Source organism: Coregonus lavaretus (genome assembly GCF_964263955.1).
Source record: "Coregonus lavaretus genome assembly, chromosome: 17".
NCBI lineage: Eukaryota > Metazoa > Chordata > Actinopteri > Salmoniformes > Salmonidae > Coregonus > Coregonus lavaretus.
In genome coordinates, this window is record NC_140004.1 from 40840301 (window position 1) to 40860892 (window position 20592).

Sequence of the window (20592 nt, forward strand, 5' to 3'; positions counted from 1 at the left end):
GTGTGTGTGTGTGTGTGTGTGTGTGTGTGTATCTCACCGTCCATGTCCAGTCTCTGTATGATGACCTCCAGCTCCACCTCGTTGGGCATGTACCCCAGGGACCTCATGGCCATGCCCAGCTCTTGCTTAGAGATGAAGCCATTCCCATCACGGTCAAATACCTTGAACGCCTCGCGGATCTCTGTGAGGAAGACAACACAGAGAAGTGTTATAGAACCAGCCTACCTGTGTCGTGCGCCTAACCGCTAACTAACTTCTATTTCCTAAATAAGGTTTTCAATAGGCTACACAAGCGACTGGTCAATCTCTACCAACGAACGTAGCGGATGCTCTGGAGACAATGAAAAAACAGAACAGTTAAATGAATTATCGTTTTTTTCTCGAACAGCAATCACAGGTCTCCAAGGGGAAAAGTGATGTGAGGTGAACAAATGGCGCATTCACTTTCACAGTGTATAGATTGGATCTTAAGACAGCCATTGTGGCCATTTTGACAGACCAAAATGCATCTGTTAAAAAAACGAACTAGGTTACTTTATGTAAAAGGTCACTTCAGGACAAAAATGTATGACAGAAACCCAAGAAGAAGAAATGTTTTAAACTAATCAAAAGCATAGCAGAGATCTGTGTAATGACGAGAAATGCATATCTCCGCCCTAACAATGGGAGTCGTTGTACCAAAGGCAGGAAGGCAGGTGACAAGCTTCGGTCTACATATTAAGCCCATAGAAACGAATTGGGCTTCTTCTGGGCAGATTTTGGCGAGAGTGAGCCCTCTCATTTTGCTTCTTCCTATCTGAGCATACTGACCAGGTCCATCCTTAAAATACTTCTCACACAGCTCAAAAGCCCCTTTCCTTACGAGTGACCGAATCCCATCATTCATATGACTATCGCCCAGTCAAATAACTGATTGTAAAAGATGTAACATACAGGAGACCGGTTCAGGTGATGAGGAACAATCTTCCCTACATACACTTGATGATGGGTAGATCTGGGATGAATCTGCTCCGGTATTTACTCTGATTGCTTTTGCAGTAGCCAAGAATCACAAACCACATTGTTGAAATAATAATGTACGGTATTAGATGTGTTAAGTCAGTGTAAGCCTTATGGAAATGAAATGTAGCTCTGTGAGATTATACATTATAGATAACATTTGCAGGTCGAAAATAGGTGACTGCAAATATGCCTATGTAAATAAAAAAGATATGGAACCCCATTTGAATATGAATGAAATTGAATAAATCTAGAATTGAATGCATAAGGGAAAATTGTATATATTCCTTAAAACTATTCCTAGTATAGTGATTACAGAAAGCAGGAATGAGTAGATGTACAGTAACTATCACTAAGTATAATGCAATATCATAATAAAATATACTTCTTTCACCCTATAGCTCATTGTTAGTGACATGCAGTGTAGTAAATATGATTTGCTGTTGCAGATGTAGTAGGGTGTCAGAACAGGGATATATGGGCATGTCCCTGGCCAAAATAAACCCCTGACTCCTTTCGACAAATATTTTGGGCAAGAAAGAAAAACAAAATGTGAGATGGAGGAATGAAAACATTGTGTATTGTATACATAAGGTGATGCCAATGCTTTAGGAAATAGTTTATTATTATTTCAAGGCGCAGAACGGAATGGATACCCATCTGCTACAGGGACAGGGGCACGTGGCTATCATGTATTACAATGGATTACAATGTGACACACAATTTATAAGGTGGAGCAGAGTGACATTTCCCCACCCCAGCTGCTTCCGATCCTATTAACAATACCTCCAAATACACCTGAGGTCCCTCGCTCAATCTTTTTCTGGTGTTTGCTGTATAACCAGCTCTGCAGCAGAGCAGAGACCTATTCTATTGAAAGCTAAAACGTTGCCTCTCAGGAGGGGCGAGTCTCTAAGAGGAGGTGTCAGCACCGTTTTAGAAGGTCTATATCTCTTACATTGGGCTTTAGTTACTGATTGATTAAACACCGGGGTTGAATAAAACATCCGAACAGGTTGAATACCACGGTACACATAAAGTAAACGTTTGCCGTAGAGAAAATGTGTCATAGTTTTACAACTATATAAAATACATATATTATTCAGTGTTTGTTCATGCTTGGTTAGAGAAATATGGTCATTCTCTCTGGCCAATAATATGAACTATAAGAGAGTTACACTATAACAACTAATGACAATATACACTCAGTGGTCAGTTTATTAGGTACACTAGTACTGGGTCGGAGCCACCTTTGCCTCCAGAACAGCCTGAATTCTTTGGGACATGGAAAAGTTGATCAATTGGTCTCAAGGGACCTAGCGTGTTCCCCACACCATTACCCCACTGCCACCAGCCTGTACTGTTGACACCAGGCAGGATGGGGCCATGGACTCATCCTGCTAATGCCAGATCCTGACTCTGACATCAGCATGACACAACAGGAACTGGGATTCGTCAGACCAGGCAATGTTTTTCCACTCTTCAATTGCCCAGTGTTTGTGATCGCGTGCCCACTGGAGTTGCTTCTTCTTGTTTTTAGCTGATAGGAGTGGAACCCGGTGTGGTTGTCTGCTGCAATAGTCAATACGTGACAAGGACCGACAAGTTGTGCATTCCGAGATGCCGTTCTGCACACCACTGTCGTACTGTACCGATATTTGCCTGTTTGTGGACCGCCTGTTAGCTTGCACAATTCTTGCCATTCTCCTTCAACCTCTCATAAACTAGCTGTTTTAGCCCACAGGACTGCCCCTTCCTTACTGGATGTTTTTTGTTTGTCGCACCATTCTCGGTAAACTCTAGACACTGTTGTGCGTGAAAAGCCCAGGAGGACAGCCATTTTCTGAGCTACTGGAACCGGCGTACCTGGCACCAACGATAATATCACGCTCAAAATCGCTTAGGTAACTTGTTTCGCTCATGTTAAATCGAACAGTAACTGAATTCTTCGATGCCTGTCTGCCTGCTTTATATAGCAAGCCACGGCCACGTGACTCACTGTATGTAGGAGCAAAATATTTTCGTAAACGGGGTACCTAATAACCTGGCCATTGAGTGTAAATTTGACACCATTGCCAATACTTGTCAGCACAAGACATCTATTAACATTCATCAAATAAATCAAGACAAACTCCTAACTACATTTCTCAGAAAATAAGGGATTATGGTGTTGAACTGAGCAGATGTGTATTTGGTGCTCTCCTGCCAATTTCGGATAAATTATTTTAATCTCTTATTTTAAATCCTTGTAACACGAACAGCAATTTTTTTGGGACAATTTCAGGCATATCTATAACCATTATGAATTGACTCAACCATAGTCCTTCTAAAACAAGAAGAACAACTAGCATCGACAACATAGTTCAGGCTAGGCCAGTTAGCCCTGCTAATTCAGCTAGCTCTACTAATACAGTTAGCCCCTCACACCACGAGTCTGACATGGCAACCAATAATGTCGACGACCTAAACCAGAACCAGCGCAAAGGGGTCTTGGAATCAATCTCTTCCATGAGGGCGGACTTCCAACAAACTCGAAAGTGTCGTAACAGGGATTATTAAGGTTAAACGTGACCTTCAACTCCATGCGCTTTGACGAAGCAGAGGAACACATTAGCACGGTGGAAGATACTGTCAAAACAACGACTGAAAATTTGGAAAAGCTCGCTCGAGAACCCCCACAGGAGGTTAAATTTGAAACGGGTTAATCTACCCGAAAAAGTGGAAAATAGTGATGAGTCATTGGGGCCGGACATCTTTCCAGATCCCCTGCGCATTGAAAGAGCCCATCAGCTTCCAGCTCCTAAAGGCCCAAGTCCTTATCATGAAGTTTCTCAATTTTTAAGTCCGACTAATGCGGAAAACCAGGGCCAAAGGCAAAGTGATGTACGGGGACCAAGAGATCATATTCTTCTCTGACCTATCCGCGGACCTGCACCAAAAAAGAAAAGGCTACGATGGGGTTAAACGCCAGCTCAGATCCCTCCCTCAACATTGCTTATGGAATAGCTTTCCAAGCTAAACTACGTCTGACTTACAATGGACGGTCACACGAGTTTGAATCTCCCTCTCAATCCTAGGCATTCATCCGTGTCTTTTTTCTAGTCGTGTTGCCGCTGTGAAGTTTATCACCACCCTGGACTACGGCGAATTAAACTACCTTGGATTATGTGACTGTTTACAAGCTAGCTAACTTACATTAGCCAATTTGTTGGCAGCTAGCTAGCATAACATTTAAGTGAATAGCATGGCGAGCTAGCCCACTCAAAATGTCCTTATATTACTTGTAGCCTGTTTGTGCTCATTAGAAGGTCTATATCTCTTACATTGGGCTTTAGTTACTGATTGATTAAACACCGGCGTTGAATAAAACATCCGAACAGGTTGAATACCACGGTACACATAAAGTAAACTTTTGCCGTAGATAAAATGTGTCATAGTTTTACAACTATATAAAATACATATATTATTCAGTGTTTGTTCATGCTTGGTTAGAGAAATATGGTCATTCTCTCTGGCCAATAATATGAACTATAAGAGAGTTACACTATAACAACTAATGACAATATACACTCAGTGGTCAGTTTATTAGGTACAGTAGTACTGGGTCGGAGCCACCTTTGCCTCCAGAACAGCCTGAATTCTTTGGGACATGGAAAAGTTGATCAATTGGTCTCAAGGGACCTAGCCTGTTCCCCACACCATTACCCCACTGCCACCAGCCTGTACTGTTGACACCAGGCAGGATGGGGCCATGGACTCATCCTGCTTATGCCAGATCCTGACTCTGACATCAGCATGACACAACAGGAACTGGGATTCGTCAGACCAGGCAATGTTTTTCCACTCTTCAATTGCCCAGTGTTTGTGATCGCGTGCCCACTGGAGTTGCTTCTTCTTGTTTTTAGCTGATAGGAGTGGAACCCGGTGTGGTTGTCTGCTGCAATAGTTAATACGTGACAAGGACCGACAAGTTGTGCATTCCGAGATGCCGTTCTGCACACCACTGTCGTACTGTACCGATATTTGCCTGTTTGTGGACCGCCTGTTAGCTTGCACAATTCTTGCCATTCTCCTTCAACCTCTCATAAACTAGCTGTTTTAGCCCACAGGACTGCCCCTTCCTTACTGGATGTTTTTTGTTTGTCGCACCATTCTCGGTAAACTCTAGACACTGTTGTGCGTGAAAAGCCCAGGAGGACAGCCATTTTCTGAGCTACTGGAACCGGCGTACCTGGCACCAACGATAATATCACGCTCAAAATCGCTTAGGTAACTTGTTTCGCTCATGTTAAATCGAACAGTAACTGAATTCTTCGATGCCTGTCTGCCTGCTTTATATAGCAAGCCACGGCCACGTGACTCACTGTATGTAGGAGCAAAATATTTTCGTAAACGGGGTACCTAATAACCTGGCCATTGAGTGTAAATTTGACACCATTGCCAATACTTGTCAGCACAAGACATCTATTAACATTCATCAAATAAATCAAGACAAACTCCTAACTACATTTCTCAGAAAATAAGGGATTATGGTGTTGAACTGAGCAGATGTGTATTTGGTGCTCTCCTGCCAATTTCGGATAAATTATTTTAATCTCTTATTTTAAATCCTTGTAACACGAACAGCAATTTTTTTGGGACAATTTCAGGCATATCTATAACCATTATGAATCGACTCAACCATAGTCCTTCTAAAACAAGAAGAACAACTAGCATCGACAACATAGTTCAGGCTAGGCCAGTTAGCCCTGCTAATTCAGCTAGCTCTACTAATACAGTTAGCCCCTCACACCACGAGTCTGACATGGCAACCAATAATGTCGACGACCTAAACCAGAACCAGCGCAAAGGGGTCTTGGAATCAATCTCTTCCATGAGGGCGGACTTCCAACAAACTCGAAAGTGTCGTAACAGGGATTATTAAGGTTAAACGTGACCTTCAACTCCATGCGCTTTGACGAAGCAGAGGAACACATTAGCACGGTGGAAGATACTGTCAAAACAACGACTGAAAATTTGGAAAAGCTCGCTCGAGAACCCCCACAGGAGGTTAAATTTGAAACGGGTTAATCTACCCGAAAAAGTGGAAAATAGTGCTGAGGCATTGGGGCCGGACATCTTTCCAGATCCCCTGCGCATTGAAAGAGCCCATCAGCTTCCAGCTCCTAAAGGCCCAAGTCCTTATCATGAAGTTTCTCAATTTTTAAGTCCGACTGATGCGGAAAACCAGGGCCAAAGGCAAAGTGATGTACGGGGACCAAGAGATCATATTCTTCTCTGACCTATCCGCGGACCTGCACCAAAAAAGAAAAGGCTACGATGGGGTTAAACGCCAGCTCAGATCCCTCCCTCAACATTGCTTATGGAATAGCTTTCCAAGCTAAACTACGTCTGACTTACAATGGACGGTCACACGAGTTTGAATCTCCCTCTCAATCCTAGGCATTCATCCGTGTCTTTTTTCTAGTCGTGTTGCCGCTGTGAAGTTTATCACCACCCTGTACTACGGCGAATTAAACTACCTTGGATTATGTGACTGTTTACAAGCTAGCTAACTTACATTAGCCAATTTGTTGGCAGCTAGCTAGCATAACATTTAAATGAATAGCATGGCGAGCTAGCCCACTCAAAATGTCCTTATATTACTTGTAGCCTGTTTGTGCTCATTAGTTAGCCAAGTTTCTTCCGTATGACAGGCGAGATAGCTGTCCATTAATCTTTGGACATCAAGTTTAAGTTTATTTTTGTTATGTTGATCATTCTCTTCCATTGGATGACGTGAGACTCTGTAAAATGCCGGTGAAGATGTTTAACTCCATGTCAACAGACTCGAAATGGCTAACGATACCTCACTTATTTAGCCAGTGAGCCAGCCATAACACTGAGGGACCTTATCCGTTCATTCTGCATCACGAGAAGCATCGAGACTATTTTAAATAAAGCCTTAAAAGTCTTAATCATATCGTTGGACTAAAATGATTGACACTCACATGCATGCCGGACATTCATGTGGGTAAAGGGCCTTTGTTTTGACTTGGTAGCTACTACAGACCCTGTGTTGCGGATGATCATATACAACTATATTGTACTGTCCATACTGTAACGTTAACGTTAGTCTCATGCTTCACCAACTAATGTTACTGTTTTAGGTGGAGTTATTCTTTATTATACAATGGGTGGGTCTAATCCTGAATGCTGATTGGTTAAAACCGCATTCCAGCCGGTGTCTATTCCATAAATTACCGCCGGTTAAATCTATGACGTTAAAATGCTTATTTACTCAGTTCCATCTGACTGGCAATCCAGTGTCTCATTCAGTCCAGCCAAGCAATTTATGAACTTCATCTCCACTATAAATAGCATCTAGACATTATCTCACAATTCTTTTTAACTAACATTTCGTTTTCAATAGCTGAGAATTGTATAAACCTTGCTGACATTTGCAACATTGTTTCAATGCCTTGATAAGTTCATTTCCTGAGGATGGCTCACCCCTCACAGTTCTGGGGGACTTCAACCTCCTTACGTCTACCTTTGACTCATTTCTCTCTGCCTCCTTCTTTCCACTCCTCTCCTCTTTTGACCTCACCCTCTCACCGTCCCCCCCTACTCACAAGGCAGGCAATACGCTTGACCTCTTCTTTAATAGATGCTGTTATTCTACTAATCTCACTGCAACTCCCCTCCATGTCTCCGACCACTACTTTGTATCCTTTTCTCTCTCGCTCTCCTCCAACACTACTCACTCTGCCCCTACTCAGATGGTAATGCGCCGTCGCAACCTTCGCTCTCTCTCTCCCGCTACTCTCTCCTCATCCATCCTATCATCTCTTCCCTCTGCTCAATCCTTCTCCCTCCAATCTCCTGATTCTGCCTCCTCAAACCTCCACTCCTCCCTTTCTGCATCCTTTGACTCTCTATGTCCCCTATCCTCCCGGCCGGCTCGGTCCTCCCCTCCAGCTCCGTGGCTTGATGACTCATTGCGAGCTCACAGGACAGGGCTCCGGGCAGCCGAGCGGAAATGGAGGACAACTAGACTCCGTGCGGACCTGGCATCTTTTCACTCCCTCCTCTCTACATTTTCTTCATCTGTTTCTGCTGCTAAAGCCACTTTCTACCACTCTAAATTCCAAGCATCTGCCTCTAACCCTAGGAAGTTCTTTGCCACCTTCTCCTCCCTGCTGAATCCTCCTCCCCCTCCCCCCTCCTCCCTCTCTGTGGATGACTTCGTCAACCATTTTGAAAAGAAGGTTGACGACATCCGATCCTCGTTTGTTAAGTCAAATGATACTGCTGGTCCTGCTCACACTGCCCTACCCTATGCTTTGACTTCTTTCTCCCCTCTCTCTCCAGATAAAATCTTGCGACTTGTGACGGCCGGCCGCCCAACAACCTGCCCGCTTGACCCTATCCCCTCCTCTCTTCTCAAGACCATCTCCGGTGACCTTCTCCCTTACCTCACCTCGCTCATCAACTCATCCTTGACCGCTGGCTATGTCCCTTCCGTCTTCAAGAGAGCGAGAATTGCACCCCTTCTCAAAAGAACAGCACTCGATCCCTCTGATGTCAACAACTAAAGACCAGTATCCCTTCTTTCTTTTCTCTCCAAAACTCTTGAGCGTGCCGTCTTTAGCCAACTCTCTTGCTATCTCTCTCAGAATGACCTTCTTGATCCAAACCAGTCAGGTTTCAAGACTGGTCATTCAACTGAGACTGCTCTTCTCTGTGTCACGGAGGCTCTCCGCACTGCTAAAGCTAACTCTCTCTCCTCTGCTCTTGTCCTTCTAGACCTGTCTGCTGCGTTTGATACTGTGAACCATCAGATCCTCCTCTCCACCCTCTCCGAGCTTGGCATCTCCGGCGCGGCTCACTCTTGGATTGCGTCCTACCTGACCGGTCGCTCCTACCAAGTGGCGTGGCGAGAAGCTGTCTCCACACCACGTGCTCTCACCACTGGTGTCCCCCAGGGCTCAGTTCTAGGCCCTCTCCTATTCTCGCTATGTGACGTAAATGTAAAAATGTAAATGTAATGTGATCTCGGGCTGTCCCATAGTAATGAACTTGTCGGGAGTTGGGACCAGACAGACAGACAGGCAGGCAGGCAGCATTTCTCAGCCAGTCGAAATCATGAATCAGCTGGGATCGTTTTTATGGATATATACAAATTGTCAATTGAAAAAAGTTCAAACTAAACAAAGTGCAGCTAGTTTGCAGTCTTTCCAGCTTCAGTTTGAAGTGATTGTGTTAGCTGTGTTGTTGGCTAACTCCTCTGAACAACAGTGTCCTGACAAGTGAGTACATTTTCTATGCCAGGTGAAATCATTAGCTCATTGTTATGGATGTTTTCAAATAAATGTCACTAGAAAACAGCTTAAACAAATGCGAATGCAGCTACTTTACTGTTATTCTGGCTGCTTTTTGACATGACTGTAAAGTACCCGTAGTTGGCTAGCTAGCTAGCAAGCAAGGGATAAGAATGTTGCCAGCCATTTAGGCAATAGAACATTTAGAACAGAACAAAAAGACAGAATGACTGGGTCGCGTCTCTGGCAACCGAACCGATAGAACGAACGACCAGCCGGCTTGGGTAGCAACCCTAGATTTGTGTCGGAACTATATATTATGGAAGGATGAAATAGTATGAATAAATGTATCAAAATAAAAAATTTTATTAAAATATGTCAATCATTATTTGAATATGTTGGTAACCCGTTGTATAAAAGTGATAATGCCTTAGAAGCCAGTGTTTGGAGGATATATTGGTACGGTTTGCCGGCACTCGACTACGTCTCGGGCCTAACAACACCCATGCCAATATATTCTCCAAACACCGGCTTCTCGGGCATTATCACTTAAGCATGTCACATAGCATGTTGCTAGGTGTGCCTTTTGTTTGGTTCCTGAGGAGTAATAGTCGAGAGAAGGCAGGAGACACTTTGCTTTGTTTAGCGTCGCTTAGATTAGACTGCTCCTTTTACTGGATCAGTTGTCAACTTTACGATTAGGGAGAAGCTTTGGGTGTCTCGGTTAGGGAGACAGGGGAATGGGGTTCAGTGTTTTACTGTTAGGATAGATTTATGTTTGTTTGTTTCAAGAGATATTTACATATTTTTTCTGCTACAAAATACTCATGCGGTCCTTGTTACTAAACACATTTTAGATATGCGTTTATACTATAGCTTATTCAATGTTTTCATCTTTGGTTATATGACTTCAAATGCAAAACTGAAATGTACTTTGTGGAATGTCCATGGAGTTGGTAAACTATCCAAGCTTAAACAGGATATTACTAGGCTTAAACAACTTAATTAATCTATTGTGTTCCTACAAGAAACTCACTTGTTGAAGGATGAGCTAATTAAAGTATGCAGGAGATGGCAAGGGCAAGAGATGGCATCCTGTTTCTCCTCTCTTTCTCCTGGTATTATGGTTTTAATTAAAAAATCTGTTCCATTTCAAGTGGAAAATATTATAACTGATACAGCTGGTTGATACATTTTGATACAGAGAACTCTTTTAAATGAGCATATGAATATGGTTAATATACAGTGGGGAAAAAAAGTATTTAGTCAGCCACCAATTGTGCAAGTTCTCCCACTTAAAAAGATGAGAGAGGCCTGTAATTTTCATCATAGGTACACGTCAACTATGACAGACAAATTGAGAAAAAATTATCCAGAAAATCAAATTGTAGGATTTTTAATGAATTTATTTGCAAATTATGGTGGAAAATAAGTATTTGGTCACCTACAAACAAGCAAGATTTCTGGCTCTCACAGACCTGTAACTTCTTCTTTAAGAGGCTCCTCTGTCCTCCACTCGTTACCTGTATTAATGGCACCTGTTTGAACTTGTTATCAGTATAAAAGACACCTGTCCACAAAATCAAACAGTCACACTCCAAACTCCACTATGACCAAGACCAAAGAGCTGTCAAAGGACACCAGAAACAAAATTGTAGACCTGCACCAGGCTGGGAAGATTGAATCTGCAATAGGTAAGCAGCTTGGTTTGAAGAAATCAACTGTGGGAGCAATTATTAGGAAATGGAAGACATACAAGACCACTGATAATCTCCCTCGATCTGGGGCTCCACGCAAGTTCTCACCCCGTGGGGTCAAAATGATCACAAGAACGGTGAGCAAAAATCCCAGAACCACACATGGGGACCTAGTGAATGACATGCAGAGAGCTGGGACCAAAGTAACAAAGCCTACCATCAGTAACACACTACGCCGCCAGGGACTCAAATCCTGCAGTGCCAGACGTGTCCCCCTGCTTAAGCCAGTACATGTCCAGGCCCGTCTGAAGTTTGCTTGAGTGCATTTGGATGATCCAGAAGAGGATTGGGAGAATGTCATATGGTCAGATGAAACCAAAATAGAACTTTTTGGTAAAAACTCAACTCGTCGTGTTTGGAGGACAAAGAATGCTGAGTTGCATCCAAAGAACACCATACCTACTGTGAAGCATGGGGGTGGAAACATCATGCTTTGGGGCTGTTTTTCTGCAAAGGGACCAGGACGACTGATCCGTGTAAAGGAAAGAATGAATGGGGCCATGTATCGTGAGATTTTGAGTGAAAACCTCCTTCCATCAGCAAGGGCATTGAAGATGAAACGTGGCTGTGTCTTTCAGCATGACAATGATCCCTAGCCAGTGACAATGGCCTAGCCAGTCTCCAGATCTCAACCCCATAGAAAATCTTTGGAGGGAGTTGAAAGTCTGTGTTGCCCAGCGACAGCCCCAAAACATCACTGCTCTAGAGGAGATCTGCATGGAGGAATGGGCCAAAATACCAGCAACAGTGTGTGAAAACCTTGTGAAGACTTACAGAAAATGTTTGACCTGTGTCATTGCCAACAAAGGGTATATAACAAAGTATTGAGAAACTTTTGTTATTGACCAAATACTTATTTTCCACCATAATTTGCAAATAAATTCATGAAAAATCCTACAATGTGATTTTCTGGGGAAAAAAATCTCATTTTGTCTGTCATAGTTGACGTGTACCTATGATGAAAATTACAGGCCTCTCTCATCTTTTTAACTGGGAGAACTTGCAGGGGATTTTAATTGCACTCTTGATCCTCATCTAGATCACTCTTCAGGTTTAGACACTTCCCACTCGCAGTGTAGAAAGAAACTACAGCATTTCATTAAGGATTCAAATCTATGTGATCCATGGAGGACTCAGAACCCGAGTAAAAGACAGTATTCATGTTACTCGTGGACATTTAAATCATGTTCTCGTATAGACTCATTTTTGTTTTTTTGCTCATTGCTTCCAAATGTAGCAGGAAGTGTATGTGATAGTATTGTTCTGAGGGACCATTCCACTGTGTCATTTTTCTATAGGGATACAAAAGTAGTCAAAGGATCCTCTAGATGGCGCTTGCATCCCAGATGGTTACAGGACCCAGACTTATTACATTATGCTGTAGTGCATATAGATTTCTATTTTACATTGAACACTGATCAAACGTCAGTGTGTACCAGATGGGAGGCTTTCAAAGCATATATTAGGTGGCTAATGATACGTTTTATCAGTTTCAAATAAAATCAATTCAATCTGAAAATGAGAGAGATGGACAGTAAAATCAGAGAATTGGAGAGGGGAGCTTTTTTGGATAACTCATTAGAAGTAAACCAGGAATGATTTGCTCTTAAAGCTCCATATGAAGAACTTTACACCTCAAACGCTGCAAACAGCTTAATGAGGCTGAAACAGTCCTTCTATGACCAAGGTGAAAAACCTGGTAAATTAATGGCTTAGTGCATTAAGAAGTTCAATTCAGACAGAGCCATTAATGAAATTCATAATTTACAATTACAATTATCAATGGATCCTGTAGAAATAAACTAAACGTTTGCTTCCTACTTCAACACACTTTACAACTCTGAATCTCCTGATAACTTAACTAATCATTTTTTGGATCTGGAAAAGGAATTGGATGGTGTTTAAATATCTGATGCTATTTCCAATATGAAGGGTGGTAAAGCGGCAGGTCCAGATGGGCTCCCAATAGATATTTATAAGATATTTAAGGACAAACTTCTAGGTTTGGATATGTATGCTGAATCCTTTCAGCATGGTTGTTTCCCCTCTCTAAGTAGTGCTTTAATCACTCTTATTCTGAAGCCTGATAAATCCCCAACAAAATGTGAACGTTACAGACCAATTTCTCTTCTGAACTCCGACTACAAAATTATTGCTACAGCCTTAGCCAGGAGATTGGAAAGAGTGCTCCCATCTCATATACACAAAGGCCAAAATGGCTTCGTGAAAAACCGTCAAGGTTTTCACAATGTGAGGAGGGTACTAAACATGCATGTATAAAGGGACCCCTGACACTGCCATACCCTCACTTGATGCAGAGAAGGCATTCGATAGACTTGAGTGGTCTTATTTATTGGAAGTGCTTAAGAGATTTGGGTTTGGGGACTACTTCTGCAAATGGATTAAGATATGATATACTGACCCCACTGCAGAAGTTGCCACTAACAACTTGATTTCACAACCTTTTAAGCTTTTTCAGGGCACGAGACAAGGATGTCCGGCCAGTCCAGGACACTTTATTTTAGCTATAGAACCCTTTGCCATTGCAGTAAGGGCTCACCCGTCAATTAGTGGAATTAAGCATCAGATTTTGAACATCGAGTGGCCCTGTATGCCGATGATACCCTCTTATTCCTAACAGATCTAAATAAATCTATCTCTTCCCTCTCCAATTTGATGAACAACATTAGTCAGTTTTCTGAGTTTAAAGTTAATAAAACCAAATCTTCCACCCTTTTCCTCAACAAGCAAGGGAGACTGAATCCAGTTGTACAGCATCCATTTGTGAATGCAGGACAAGGTTTCATGTACTTATCTTGGTATTAAAATCACACCAGAAATGTACTCCTTGAGTTCAACAAATGATGAACCCATAGTAAAGAGTGTAACAGAATCCATTTAACAGATGGACATCATTGCCTATATCTATTATTGGTAGAATAAATATAATTAATATGAATATTCTGCCCAAATATCTTGATCTATTTCAATCAATTCCTCTGGCTCCATTACTTTTATTTTTCCCAAGGATCAGAAACATACTCTAATATTTTATCTGGAGGCTTTAACCAAGGCTTCGACTTTCTCTTCTTTATTTGCCCTATGACAGAGGGGGGTTGCAACTTCCAAACCTACAGTGGTATTACTGGGCTGCACAACTGAGGGCTGCAATGTTTTGGTTTTCTAAGGTACCACCTGGCTGCAGACTGAAATGCTGTCCACGAAAGGCTTAACTTTGGATGGATGTTTGTACTCTGCTCCCTTTAAGAAACTAAAGAAGAATACTACTAATAATTTTGTTAAAAACACTATATGGCAGGAAGTACAGCAATATCTGGGTGAATCCTCTGTATTATCCAGTTGTACACCAATTAGGGGAAATTACAATTTCACACCTGATAAAAATGACTTGGGGTTTAAAGAATGAGCAAGAAAATATATTGTTAAAGTAATGGACTTACAGTGGGGAAAAAAAGTATTTAGTCAGCCACCAATTGTGCAAGTTCTCCCACTTAAAAAGATGAGAGAGGCCTGTAATTTTCATCATAGGTACACGGCAACTATGACAGACAAATTGAGATTTTTTTTCTCCAGAAAATCACATTGTAGGATTTTTTATGAATTTATTTGCAAATTATGGTGGAAAATAAGTATTTGGTCACCTACAAACAAGCAAGATTTCTTGCTCTCACAGACCTGTAACTTCTTCTTTAAGAGGCTCCTCTGTCCTCCACTCGTTACATGTATTAATGACACCTGTTTGAACTTGTTATCAGTATAAAAGACACCTGTCCACAACCTCAAACAGTCACACTCCAAACTCCACTATGGCCAAGACCAAATAGCTGTCAAAGGACACCAGAAACAAAATTGTAGACCTGCACCAGGCTGGGAAGACTGAATCTGCAATAGGTAAGCAGCTTGGTTTGAAGAAATCAACTGTGGGAGCAATTATTAGGAAATGGAAGACATACAAGACCACTGATAATCTCCCTCGATCTGGGGCTCCACGCAAGATCTCACCCCGTGGGGTCAAAATGATCACAAGAACGGTGAGCAAAAATCCCAGAACCACACGGGGGGACCTAGTGAATGACCTGCAGAGAGCTGGGACCAAAGTAACAAAGCCTACCATCAGTAACACACTACGCCGCCAGGGACTCAAATCCTGCAGTGCCAGACGTGTCCCCCTGCTTAAGCCAGTACATGTCCAGGCCCATCTGAAGTTTGCTAGAGTGCATTTGGATGATCCAGAAGTGGATTGGGAGAATGTTAAATGGTCAGATGAAACCAAAATAGAACTTTTTGGTAAAAACTCAACTCGTCGTGTTTGGAGGACAAAGAATGCTGAGTTGCATCCAAAGAACACCATACCTACTGGGAAGCATGGGGGTGGAAACATCATGCTTTGGGGCTGTTTTTATGCAAAGGGACCAGGACGACTGATCCGTGTAAAGGAAAGAATGAATGGGGCCATGTATCGTGAGATTTTGAGTGAAAACCTCCTTCCATCAGCAAGGGCAGTGAAGATGAAACGTGGCTGGGTCTTTCAGCATGACAATGATCCCAAACACACCGCCCGGGCAACGAAGGAGTGGCTTCGTAAGAAGCATTTCAAGGTCCTGGAGTGGCCTAGCCAGTCTCCAGATCTCAACCCCATAGAAAATCTTTGGAGGGAGTTGAAAGTCTGTGTTGCCCAGCGACAGCCCCAAAACATCACTGCTCTAGAGGAGATCTGCATGGAGGAATGGGCCAAAATACCAGCAACAGTGTGTGAAAACCTTGTGAAGACTTACAGAAAACGTTTGACCTGTGTCATTGCCAACAAAGGGTATATAACAAAGTATTGAGAAACTTTTGTTATTGACCAAATACTTATTTTCCACCATAATTTGCAAATAAATTCATTAAAAATCCTACAATGTGATTTTCTGGATTTTTTTTCCTCATTTTGTCTGTCATAGTTGACGTGTACCTATGATGAAAATTACAGGCCTCTCTCATCTTTTTAAGTGGGAGAACTTGCACAATTGGTGGCTGACTAAATACTTTTTTTCCCCACTCAATCTTAAATAAACATGCCCCATTCAAAAAATTCAGAACTAAGAACAGATATAGCCCCTGGTTCTCCTCAGACTTGACTGCCCTTGACCAGCACAAAAACATCCTGTGGCGTACTGCATTAGCATAGAACAGCCCCCGCGATATGCAACTTTTCAGGGAAGTCAGGAACCAATATACACAATCAGTTAGGAAAGCAAAGGCTAGCTTTTTCAAACAGAAATTTGCATCCTGTAGCACTAACTCCAAAAAGTTTTGGGACACTGTAAAGTCCATGGAAAATAAGAGCACCTCCTCCCAACTGCCCACTGCACTGAGGCTAGGAAACACTGTCACCACCGATAAATCTACAATAATCGAAAATTTCAACAAGCATTTTGCTACGGCTGGCCATGCTTTCCACCTGGCTACCACTACCCCGGCCACCAGCTCTGCACCCTCCGCTGCAACTTGCCCATGCCACCCCCCCCCCCCCCCACCCCCACTTCTCCTTCACACAAATTCAGACAGCTGATGTTCTGAAAGAGCTGAAAAATCTGGACCCTACAAATCAGCTGGGCTAGACAATCTGGACCCTTTCTTTCTAAAATTAGCTGCCGAAATTGTCGCAACCCCTATTTCTAGCCTGTTCAACCTCTCTTTCGTAACGTCTGAGATCCCCAGAGTTTGGAAAGCTGCCGCGGTCATCCCCCTCTTCAAAGGGGGTGACACTCTAGATCCAAACTGTTACAGACCTATATCCATCCTGCCCTGCCTTTCGAAAGTATTTGAAAGCCAAGTTAACAAACAGATCACCGACCATTTCGAATCCCACCATACCTTCTCCGCTATGCAATCCGGTTTCCGAGCTGGTCATGGGTGCACCTCAGCCACGCTCAAAGTCCTAAACGATATTATAACCGCGATCAATAAAAGACAGTACTGCACAGCCGTCTTCATCGACCTGGCCAAGGCTTTCGACTCTGTCAACCACTGCATTCTTATTGGCAGACTAAATAGCCTTGGTTTCTCTAATGACTGCCTCACCTGGTTCACCAACTACTTCTCAGATAGAGTTCAATGTGTCAAATCGGAGGGCCTGTTGTCTGGACCTCTGGCCATCTCTATGGGGGTGCCACAGGGTTCAATTCTCGGGCCGACTCTATTCTCTGTGTATATCAATGATGTTGCTCTTACTGCTGGTGAAGCTCGGATCCACCTCTATGCGGACGACACCATTTTGTATACATATAGCTCTTCATTGGACACTGTGTTAACAAACCTCCAAACGAGCTTCAACGCCATACAACACTCCTTCCGTAGCCTCCAACTGCTCTTAAACACTAGTAAAACTAAATGCATGCTCTTCAACCGAACGCTGCTTGCACCCGCCCACCCGACTAGAATCACTACTCTCGGCGGGTCTGACCTAGAGTATGTGGACAACTACAAATACCTAGGTGTCTGGTTAGACTGTAAACTCTCCTTCCAGACTCACATTAAGCATCTCCAATCAAAAGTTAGATCTAGAATAAGCTTCCTATTTTGCAACAAAGCCTCCTTCACTCATGCTGCCAAACATGCCCTCGTAAAACTGACTATCCTACCGATCCTTGACTTCGGCGATGTAATTTACAAAATAGCCTCCAACACTCTACTCAGCAAATTGGATGTAGTCTATCACAGTTCCATCCGTTTTGTCACCAAAGCCCCATATACTACCCACCATTGTGACCTGTACGCTCTTGTTGGCTGGCCCTCACTACATATTCGTCGCCAAACCCACTGGCTCCAGGTCATCTATAAATCACTGCTAGGCAAATCCCCGTCTTACCTTAGCTCACTGGTCACCATAGCAACACCCACCCGTAGTCTGCGCTCCAGCAGGTATATCTCACTGGTCATCCCCAAAGCCAACACCTCCTTTGGCCGCCATTCCTTCCAGTTCTCTGCTGCCAATGACTGGAACGAACTGCAAAAATCTCTGAAGCTGGAGACTCTTATCTCCCTCACTAACTTTAAGCGTCAGTTGTCAGAGCAGCTTACCGATCACTGCACCTGTACACAGCCATTCTGAAATTAGCCCACCCAACTACCTCATCCCCATATTGTTATTTATTTTGCTAATTTGCACCCCAGTATCTCTATTTGCACATCATCTTTTACACATCTTTCATTCCAGTGTTAATACGAAATTGTAACTATTTTGCACTATGGCCTATTTATTGCCTTACCTCCATAACTTACTACATTCGCACACACTGTATATATATTTTCTCTTTGTATTTTTGACTTTATGTTTTTTACCCCATATGTAACTCTGTGTTGTTGTTTTTATCGCACTGCTTTGCTTTATCTTGGCCAGGTCGCAGTTGTAAATGAGAACTTGTTCTCAACTGGCTTACCTGGTTAAATAAAGGTGAAATAAATAAAATAAAATAAATATAATTAAAAATAACTCATGTCGTTTGAAGAACTAAAGGGCAAATGGAACTTACCACAAAAGCATTTTTTCAAATACTTACAATTGAGAAGCTTTATTTTTTCCAGTCTAAAACAATCTGCCCTACAACCTCCTTTGACCACTTTAGAAATGCTCTCTGTTAATGTGTGTTATGGGAGAGGTCAAATTACGTTACTAAATGGAAAAATGGTAGCTACTGGTAAAGACAACTCCGATAGTAAGATACTTCAGTGGATACAAGATATGCAGGAAGATATTTCAGAAGAGGACTGGGGTATGATATGCTCTAGAGCTCAGATACAGACACTAAACAATTGGATAATGAGAACATATACCTGTTAAGCTTCACAAATTTGACCCTAATATCCAAGACCTGTGTTTTAAATGTAACACGCATCTGGGCACCTTGTATCATTGCTTGTGGGAGTGTGCTGAGATATAAAAGTTTGGGAGCTCAGTGCTGCGCTACATCTCTCAGATTACCTTCACCCCAATGCCACTAATTCCTAAACTTTGCATCTTACATTTTTATCCAGAGAATATATCTTTACATAGAAGAGAAAAGAAAACTGTTGACCTCTGTCTATTACAAGCTAGACGTTCAATTGCTCTCCACTGGAAGTATGTCAGTTCCCCCTCTTCATTGGTTAAAATAATTAAAGTCAAGCTCTGGAAAAATGTACTTACAGTATATAGTGAAAAATAAAGAGTTTCATGATATTTGGGATCTGTTTTTTTAATTTCTGCAAACCTGTGACATTGTAGAAGCATTGTAAATCTGTATATTCTCTCTCTTTTTGGGGGGGGGAATATTGGCTATTGTTGAAACTTAATCTGCATTATATGCGACTGCATATTATTATTTATTTATTTTGATTTATTGGAAATTATGATTATCTGTTGTTAATATTGGTTGTTGTCTAAATGTTTTGGTCTTTGTTTTGGTGTTGGGGGGCTGAAAAACAAACAACATGTATTTCTGTAACTGTTGATTGTCCTTTTTGAAACAAATAAATATATGTGTAAAAAAATAAAAAAAATAAAAAGGGTCTACGTAGCATCAAGGGGAACTTGGTTAATCAGAATCCTGCCGATGTCATTTAGTTTTATGGCCACATGACTCACAACTCCTATCCCACAGGGAGGTAGCCTCGCAGCTAAGAGTGTTGGGCCAGTAACTGATAGGTTGCTGGTTCGGATCCCTGAGCCGACTAGCTAAAAAAACCTATCAATGTGCCCTTGAGCAAGGTACTTAACCCTAGTCACTCTGGATAATAGCATCTGCTAAATGACTGAAATGTAAAATAAGATTATGTTCTGTCTTATCCCCAAAAGAGATAAAAAGCTCTTTCTTCTTCCTTTTCAACTTGTGAGACCCAATGACGTTGGCAGTCAAATTCACCATTTATTAGTCAAATTAAAGACTGTCAATCTCTCTTATGAATCTCATATGAATATGATCAGCGATTAAATGAGGGGGACCTTAATATCGGAAACAGAACGAAAAAGATTACTGTTCAAAACGATAGTGAGGAAACACACCAGTTATAAGGACATTTTCCACCAGTTTCGAATATATCTGTGACTCACACATTACCATGAAGATGCCCGTAAAGACAAAGAATCCTCTAAAGTGGTTCACCTTTTACAAAGTTGTTTACAGTATATCTGCACGATACAACCTGGGGCGATACACAGCACATGGTCAAAAACTGGACAAAACTGAGGTTACAGTACAGCCTTTAGGGCATGGAGACGATTTAAGATGCATTATAAACTGGGTGGTTCGAGCCCTGAATGCTGATTGGCTGACAGCCGTGGTATATTAGACCGTATACCACGAGTATGACAAACAATTTATTTTTACTGCTCTAATTACATTCGTAACCAGTTAATAATAGCAATAAGGTACCTCAGGGGTTTGTGGTATATGGCCAATATACCACGGCTAAGGTCTTTATCCAGGCACTCTGCGTTGCATCGTGCTTAAAGAAGAGCCCTTAGCTGTGGTATATTGGCCATATGCCAC

The 20592-nt window shown here is 42.2% G+C and overlaps 1 protein-coding gene across 1 annotated transcript in view; it reads right to left on the reverse strand.

Annotated features, from left to right (window-relative positions):
• Window positions 1-20592, reverse strand: part of LOC311144611 (calcium-binding protein 7-like) — a gene marked incomplete at both ends in the record, with an annotated part of 73348 nt that overhangs the window by 16497 nt on the left and 36259 nt on the right. Inside the window, one exon of the mRNA XM_084180651.1 lies at window positions 38-181. Within this exon, the coding sequence (XP_084036777.1) occupies window positions 38-181 (144 nt within the window). The remainder of the gene's footprint in view (window positions 1-37; window positions 182-20592) is intronic.